The 8,787-nt window shown below is 45.7% G+C and overlaps 1 protein-coding gene and 1 long non-coding RNA gene across 2 annotated transcripts in view; one reads left to right on the forward strand and one right to left on the reverse strand.

Annotated features, from left to right (window-relative positions):
- The window catches only part of SNTB2 (syntrophin beta 2), a 70,862-nt gene extending 67,019 nt beyond the window's left edge, over positions 1 to 3,843 (reverse strand). Inside the window, exon 1 of the mRNA XM_027516132.1 lies at positions 3,127 to 3,843. Coding sequence (XP_027371933.1) covers positions 3,127 to 3,790 — 664 coding nt within the window. The 5' untranslated portion in view covers positions 3,791 to 3,843. The remainder of the gene's footprint in view (positions 1 to 3,126) is intronic.
- Positions 2,050 to 6,288, forward strand: LOC113876672. Its single transcript, XR_003506561.1, has 3 exons — positions 2,050 to 3,010; positions 3,952 to 4,045; positions 5,977 to 6,288. It is a non-coding gene; the product is annotated as an uncharacterized LOC113876672 (long non-coding RNA).
- The last annotated feature ends 2,499 nt before the right edge of the window (positions 6,289 to 8,787 follow it).

Here is an 8,787-nt window from a genome sequence, read left to right on the forward strand (position 1 = left end):
AGCAAGTTTTAAGGTTCTGAGCAGCAAGTGTGAAGGAACAGGAACAATCAGAGGGATGGAAAAGTAAATGCAAAATTTAAGGATAAAAAAGTTGGCCTACACGAGAGATGACAGGAAAACAAGATTAGAAAAAGGGGTTTGCATGCAAGAAATGCAAAATCATTCTTGACCTGTTCACCTAAAATAACTTATTCTTATCATGTATTTCTTTTCAAGTAAAATGGAGCCCTGGATTTTAACAACTTACTCGTAGCATACCTTCACAACCCAGTCCTACCTTCCTTATTCGGACTTTGTTTTCATTACTGTTGCTTACTGCTTCTATTCCCAGTTCCCCCAAAAGGCTCCCGGCACGTAAACTGTCAAATGAGCAACAGCCCTGTGAAGAGGTGTTACTATCATTCTGGTTTTACAGATGAGGAAACTAAGGCTCAGCAAGGTTGAGTAACCTGCCTAGGGGTTACAAACCACTAGCCAGAAACATGCCCTGGTCTAGCTGACCACAAAGCCCTCATTTGTGCTCTAACCTCCCTGGGCAAAGTGACTTCTTCAGGTCTCTCACTTGTCTTTACTGGTAGTAGCTCTCTCCTTAGGGGAAGGCTTGATTCAAACTGGAACTTCTCCATCAACCTTTTCTTGGGCATCCTCAACCTCTGATGCCCACAAGGGTCTTTCTTTGAACTGCACCCTCTCCAGAGTTGTATTCTCACACTGTTTTTAGCCCTTTAGCTGTACTATTTCTTAACTCTCTCTTATCTCAACTCCAAACTTCCTGAGGGCAGAAATCAGACTATCTTTAAGCGCCTCTGGCAAGTGGAAGAGCTGAATAAACCTTTGATGTATGAATGAATAATCCCTACAAATCCATGAGATTAAAAAAAAAAAAACAACCACCTTCAATTCACTGGGTTCCCTAACCACAGGCAACCAGAGACTATAGCTTTGCTTTGCCCGGGGGTGATAAAGGCATACCTAAAATTCCCTGCACGCACCACAAAGAGCATCACGGTGCTATGCTAAGGTAGTTTTTCAAGTTTTGAGACATCAAATGGAAGGATCATTCAGTTCTAAAATTCTAAGGGCTAAGCATAAAAATCTCTTTTTTAAAAGTAGCCTTCCTGGATGGGTCACTAGCTCTCAATTTTAAACGTTTGATTCTATGAAATCATTGTTTGCAGTGGTTCTGCATATTATAAGCAACTTTATTTTTATATCCTTTGATTTTTAAAGTTCAGTTTCATACCTCTCCACACATATAAAAACAAAAATGTCTTATCTTTTAGAAAATGGGAAAATAAAGTAGAACCTGTGTTAGGTAAACAGACATTCACTAAATGTTATGCTGCCATTTGTAAAGCCTCCTCCTAAAAGCACATACGGCCTATTTTAGGTGAATGAATACTGTGAAGTGTTTACTAGATGATTTTTATTTAAGTGGTATGAATACCAGGTTCAAATTATATCTAAACAAAAACTAAATTAAAAAAACATAGATATGGGGTTAAGAGCTGAAACATCTGCCCATCACCACTGAGCACCACATAAATAGTACTACAGTCAGTATTCTGGCTCTAAGAATTTATAACCAAATTCTTAGCTAGCACAATTTCAAGATACACATTTATGGCAACTTTTTCTTTTTTTACATACATACCACCCACACCGCCACAATTTATAATTTTACTCCTTTTATTAACACTAATTTCTGAGTAGTGCCTAGCCCCACCTAAGCAAAATATAAATATTTATAAATAGGATATTATAAGGTGGGACACTGGAATTTCACAATTAGAGCACATTAAAATATTTACTTGGAAACTAACACTTTCCCAAATGTTTACTAGCAGATTTAGGAAAAAATGAAAATCACTTTGCCAAGCTGGACTTCTGGCCCCTCAGTCAGTTTGATGACTGGCCCCTTCCTACCTCCACTCCCCACCCCTTCCCTTCTGTTCTTCCTCTGCCTCTTGACTCATCCCTGCCTGTGTCCATCACTTCCTTGGAGACCTGGCTCAAGACTCAGCTTCTTGAAAAACTCCTCCCTGATTAAGCTGATTTCCACTACTTCCTAACTTTGCACTCCCTTGGTATTCATATAGTTTGCACTCCACAATCTATAATTTGTAAGTTGTTTTGCATTTTTCTATCATTTTCCCAACTAGACACCAAATAGAGACACATCATCTTTTATATTCTCTTCTCTATAGCCAGCAATAAATGCCTCTTAAATGACTGAATGGGTGAAAGAAGGCTGATTGCTCAAAAATTTCTCTAGTAATATTACCTCCAGCATGCATGAGTCCTTCAAGAAGATAAAATTTATTTTGCCTTAGTTCCATAAAATACCCAGGTAATAGATCACATTCAAACTTAAAAGAATAATCCTGACTATTCAAACATAACTTGAGATTTAACACTTCAGGCTTCTGAATAAGCTTAAAGCCTTGAAGCCTGTGAATGGTAGGAAGCTGGCACCCCGTCTCCTGCAAAAAGGGGCAAAATTCTAGTTGGCAATAAATGTTCAAACACGTGAGCCTCCACTGTTAAACAAGGCTCATTAACCAGACAAACTTGCTGTTTCAGCTTTCTGGCTTCGATGAAGTGCTATGATCTCCTTTGGTTATTGTTGAGAGCCAATGATGGGTTAAATTCCCATAAATTAACCAGCGTTTTGGTGGTTTGCCCAAGCATACCGCTGACATCGGTGTGGATGAATTTTTTTTTTTTTTTTTAACAGACCTGCCTGCCCTGAGAAGCCAGAGGTGAGTGAAGAAAGCGTCACTTAGGAGGCAAACGGAGACCTTCAGAAGTCCTGCTCTAGTTCTTAGTGTCAGCTTAGCGTGCAGAGGCGGGGCTTCAAGCACGGCTGCTCCAAACTAAAACCTTCCTAGGGGACTGCAAGCCACACTTCGGCGGCTGCCCAACTTTTCCTGCAGGGAGCATCAGTTTTTCCATCCTCAAAGCCCCAGCATCGGGGTTGTGGGGAAGCCTGCCGCCAGCAGAGGAGAAGGTGAGGTCTCCGGGTGGAAGGGAAGGGGCAGGCCCCGCAAAGGGGGGCAGGGTGGCAGAACAAAGTGAGCGCCGGCCAGCCCAGCCCAGTGCCGCCCGCCCGCCGGCCCGGCTCACCCTCCAGCAGCACCTCCTTGCCCGCGCGCTTCAGTGCCTGCACGGCCTGGTCGTGGGTGGCCTGGCGCAGGTCGGTGCCGTTCACCGACAGGATGGCGTCGCCCAGCCGCAGCGCCCGGCTCTGGTCGGCCGCCAGTCCCGGGAAGATCTTGGAGATGAGGATCGGCATCCGGTTCTCGCGGCCGCCCTTGATGCTGATGCCCAGGCCGCCCGCCTCCTGCTTCACCACACGGACGCGGCGCACCGGCGGTGACGCGCCCGCCTCGCCCGCCGGGCTCCGCGGCGGCGCGGGTGGACTCGGGGGGCCCAGGCCGCGGCTCGGGCTCCCGGGCAGCGAGTCGCCGGCGCCGCCGCCGTTCGGGAGGCCGTTGAAGGCGGCCGCCGCGGGCCCGAGAGCGGGCTCAGACTCAGCCGCCGCGGCGTCGCCCGTCAGGCTCAGGCTCTCCCCGCTCAGCTCGGCCACCACTCGGACCCAGCGCTCCCTCAGGAGCAGCTCCACCAGCCCCGCTTTGGTGGCCCGCGTCCACACCGCCATGGTCGGCCCCGCTCCCGCCGCCTCAGTCGCCGCAGCTACCCTCATTCCAGTCAGGCAGCCTCGGCGCTTCCCCCTTCCCGCCCGTGGGGGCGGGCCCGGCCCCGCCCCCAGCGGTGATTCATTATTCATGAGGCCACGCCCACCTTCCGGAGGTGTGGGGAGAGGACAGCCGAGCCGCTTCCGGGAGGTTAAGGAGTTGCCCGCAGTCCAGTGGGTTACAGCGGCAGGTCTCGTGGTTTGGGCTCTGTCTCACTTTCTCCCTCGTACGCCTCCGATCTCCCCACCCCCAGCTCCTCTACCGTGCAACTCGCCAGAGCTGCCTGGGCACGGAGAGTAAAATCAGCTTCGAGAGGCACTTCGCAAGCCTGCAAGACCCAGTTGCAGGTACACTTTTGCATTGATTGGTTTACAGAACGAGTTGCAGGTTCACTTTTGCATTGATTGGTTTACGGAAAGCTCTGCCAAGTGTGCTCCTTTTTGAGGCCTGGAGATGAGATGAATAAAATGCACCACAGCTGAGAGTCTAGTTGGGGAGGAAAAAAGAGAATCAGCTAACCTGATGTTATAGTATGTGGTGAGTGTCAAGTAGAAAATGCCCTGTGAGCAGAAGAGAACATTTAATTAGGCCTGGGGTCAGCCTTACAGAGGTGACAATGAAACTCAAAAGTCCAAGCATTTGTCACTCTGTTTTGTAATCCCGTTTACTTGCCAGTAATGTCAGAGGAAAGGTATCTTTAGCCCCGCGGCCACGATATGTAGGTCTCAAAGATATCTGTAAAATGATGGTTACTTAGGGAGATGCCAGAATCCAATGTCAACAGAGGATAGGGTCAGTGGCAATGACAGGATACGAGTGTAAAAAGCCGCATATAACCACATATTTGGAGGTGTTTGGACTTGAATTTGTAGATCTAACTTTCTCACCCTGGAGGCCATGGCTTTATGTTGGGGCAAGTGCACATGGGCCTCCCCAGAAACACTGCACAATGTAGGGCCTGCAGCAGGTTTTATCCAAAGATATAGGTGATACAGTTCACTTGCTTCTTCCAGTTTCATGGGCTCCAAGAGCAGAAAGTAACACAACATTGTAAAGCAATTATACTCAAAGGAAAAAAAGAATGGGGAGAATAAATCAGCTATCTCACCTTAAAATTACAAAACAAAAAAAGAGCTAGGAAACTGAGGCCCAGAAAGTCAATTCTGGCCCAAACGCCACAATGAAGAAACAGACAACTCACGTCTCCCACCCTCCTGGTCCAGTGTTTTTTTTTTTTTTTTTAAAAAGTCCAGACCTCAAGGATGAGGTCCAGAAATCACACTGGGAAGATTGATCTCAAAAACATGAGATCACTGTGCCCTCTAACGTTCCTTTTTTGGGGGGGCAAGAAAAGCAAAATTCCCCTATTTGCATTTGGGCAGGAGGGGAGTTGGTGGCAGGGGGAGAAGGGGGATGCCAGCCCAGGGAGTGTACACCAATTCCTGTAAAAGGGGTTTGTATACCTGCTTGCTCATGAAGTTCATGTTGAAGCTCGTAAGCTGTGTCCATGCAACACTCTGAATGCACATTCAAGTATGGGCAGAAACTTTCAAAGAGCCTCCTATACCAGAAATGAAAACAATAAAAATAGAGACTAGAAGTCACCCAGAGCCCAAGTGAAGAAAGAATTCACAATGAGAAGAGTGTCTTACCCCTAAAAAATCATTACAGCAGAATCCTCTTTGCAATTAGCAGAGCAGGATTTTCCAAGCTGCAAGTGTCAGCAGAAGCTCAACCCTCCAGCCTCTCCTAAATCAACTGCAGTGAGGCCAGCTGGCTGTTCCGGCAGGTCCCGATGTGCCCACGTGCACCTGCAGTCACAGACGTTTCTGGCTTTGCTCCAGCTGAGGCGTGAGCCCCCAGAGGCCTGAGTTATGTGAAATTTCTGCTTATTAGAGAGCACTTGGCAGCTGACTCCTTAGAGTATAAGCACAATTTTGAATCTTTTACGTACATAATCACCCAAAGGTTAGGCACTTGAAGATACCCTGATGAGCAAAAGGGAAGTGCTGGAAATTCTTTCCAAAAATGTCATGACCTTTTGGTCAACAGAACTGAAGGAAGTCATAGATCTTACAACTAAATAGTAGGTGAGGGCACTTATATAAGTTATATAGCAAAATAACCCTAGGAAGAGAGAAGGTAATGGAGATTGATATTGGGATTCCAAACTATTGAACTGGTTTTGTTTTTGTTTTTGATTTTTTTTTGAACTGGTTTTATAAGCTCTTCCATCAGAACTTAAATTAATTTTCCATATTCTCTTTCATCACTACAGATTGGCCAAACTCACCCAGAGTCTCCCAAGGACGCCCCGCACATTCCTGCTGGAGACCATCCTTCTAAACGCTCCCTGCCCCTTTTAACCACTTAACCACCTTGCAAGATCTCATCCCAGTTTTCTCATCTTCCCAATTTGTTGGGATTCTTTTTCCTTTGAACAACTTTATTCTATGCCTTGCTTGTTTGTCCAAGTAGGTTACAGAATACAGGAGGGCAGGAACCACCCATCGACTTCCTTTTGTTCCCCACTCTTCCAAAAATACCACCTTGCAGAGAAGGAACTCATTAAACACGTGATTGACTGAAATTCAGTGCCTCCTGCGCTGCAGTCATTTCAAATAATCCCTCTGAAGGTTATTGGTTCCTTGCAGAGTGAAAATTGCCGTCTAGGAAATCTCAAATAGTCAGTGGAAATCTACTTACTGTGGATAATGAAATCTGAATTAAAAAGAGTACACATCTGTTCCCATAGTTTCTTAGGGATGGCAAGACAAGCACACATAATTCTTTGAACAAGCATGCTATTTTATCTGCCTCTAAAAAAGGGAATGGCTGTGATAATTCCTAATCACCTTTCATTCCTGTCACCTATCAGTAGGTATTCTCTGCTCAAGCTGTTATCTTACCATTTTCTCAGAACAAGGCAGGCATCGTTGCTACAATACTTTAAAGTGAGGGGGCTGGGTTAGCTCTCTCAGTTCCATCATTTCCTACAATTCTGACTCAGGCTCTGATTCTAGGCTCTCTCAAAAGCCTATGGCCCTTCTCCCCCTTTCTTCTTTTCTCTCATAGTATGTGTGCGCTATAGCATGGTAATTAAGAGCACAAGGTTCAGCTCTGTGATGACTTAGAGGGGTGGGAGAGAGGCTCCAGAGGGAGGGGATATATGTATACATATGGCTGCTTCATGTTGTTGTACAGCAGAAACTAATACAACATTGTAAAGCAATTATACTCCAATTTTAAAAATTAACAAATAAACCTGTATCAGGTGCTTGCCTCAAACAAACAAAAATAAAAGCACAAGGTTCAAATCATAGTCTGGCCACTTACTAGTTATATGACAGCGCTCAAGGGACTGAGGTCAGAGGCTCAGTGTTCTTCGAAAAACTTCAGACATCTACCTCAAAGGGCGGCTGGGACGGTTGACTGGGACGATGGCTGCCAAGTGCTCGGCAGCACTGTACCTGAGGCGAGAGTTCCATGAAAAGTGCTGCTGCTGCTCTCATTACCTGCTGACCTTTCGCAGCAGCCACAGTGAAAACCTTTGGAAGAAACTCTCCAGCTGAGAGTCTATACTTTATCGAGGAATGAGTCCACCATCCTATTATTTGATTCCAGGCTTAAAGGGCAAATGGCCAAATTAATTTTGGTAACAAACAGATCTCGTGTAAAGCTACACTTCGGCTAAAAGGGAGTACAGAGTGCCAAAAGTCCGCCAAAGGAAAGAATTAGTGGATCTGGGGCTGCTTCCAAGGTTTGAGTGTTGTGTAATTTCATGAGGAAGGAGGGCCTCAGGCAAAACTGCAGCCCTTAGCAAGCCTGAAGGTTACACCACAAAGGCGGCCTGATGCCAGAGGAACAAAAGCAAGAGCTGCTCAGTCACTACTAACGAAGAGGCCAGAGGGAGAAAGCAGCTTGGAAGATAACCAATCCAACATCCAACTCTGAAAAAATATCCACCCCCGTTAGGGAACAGTGAGATCAACTGTCCCTTTCGACAGTATGACTTTGTCTTCCAGGAGAAATATCCTAGAGTGTGTTTTTCTCTCCAGCACAAACATGAAGTGCAAGAGGAAAAGGCGCCTACAGTACCCTTTAGCTGATGCAAGCGCATTTTAAAATTCATCCCACCAAGATAAATCACTATCCATCTGAAACCCACAAAAATGGATTAACTATCTCAAGCGTTATAACTAAAACCCACATCTGTTAACCACATTCCTAATGAGAAGCAGCTGGTGACAGTTTTGTAGCTCTGCGACTTTCCTTTTAGGAAAATATTAGGACATTAACAAGCAGAAGTTTAGTTCATTGAAACCACTTAAGTTACGTAAAATCACCAGTGTTTTTTATTGACAATCATGGTAATTATATAATTTCCCGTGAAATTCAAAGAAGGTCCAAAAATAAAAATCCACTTTCCTTCCATACCAGTTCTAATGGAATTTCCAGTGCCTTGCAGTTAACAGCTGTAGTCTTCTAGTCAGCTTAAACTCTCTTTCTTCATATACAAGTGAACAACAAATCATGTTTATCGATGCCTGTGGCGTTTCCAGTAAGGCCTTCGTCTCACATAAACAGCCAACTGGGGAGGGATCATGGATCCTTTGAGCTTCCCAAGTGGCACTAGTGGTAAAGAACCCACCTGCCAATGCAGGAGACAAAAGAGATACAGGTTCAATCCCTGGGTTGGGAAGATCCCCTGGAGGAGGGCATGGCAACCCACTCCAGTATTCTTGCCTAGAGAACCCCATAGACAGAGGAGCCTGGTGGGCTATAGTCCACATCCACAGGGTTGCAGAGTTGGACATGACTGAAGTGACTTATCATATACACATGGATCTCCTTGGGAATCAGCTGCCTGCTGGGGACCCACCTCAGACAGATGCACATTTGTGTAAAACTCAGCATTCAAACCTGGGGGCTCACAAAGCCCCTGAAGCCCTTCCACACACACTGTCATGGGCTGAATCGTGTTTCCTCAAAATTTATAGGCTGAAAATCCAGGTCCACAGCACCTCAGAGTGAGACTGTGTTTGGAGACAGGGTTTTTAAAGAGGTAATTAAATTAAAATAAGGTCAT

Source organism: Bos indicus x Bos taurus, chromosome 18 (assembly GCF_003369695.1).
Source record: "Bos indicus x Bos taurus breed Angus x Brahman F1 hybrid chromosome 18, Bos_hybrid_MaternalHap_v2.0, whole genome shotgun sequence".
Lineage (NCBI taxonomy): Eukaryota > Metazoa > Chordata > Mammalia > Artiodactyla > Bovidae > Bos > Bos indicus x Bos taurus.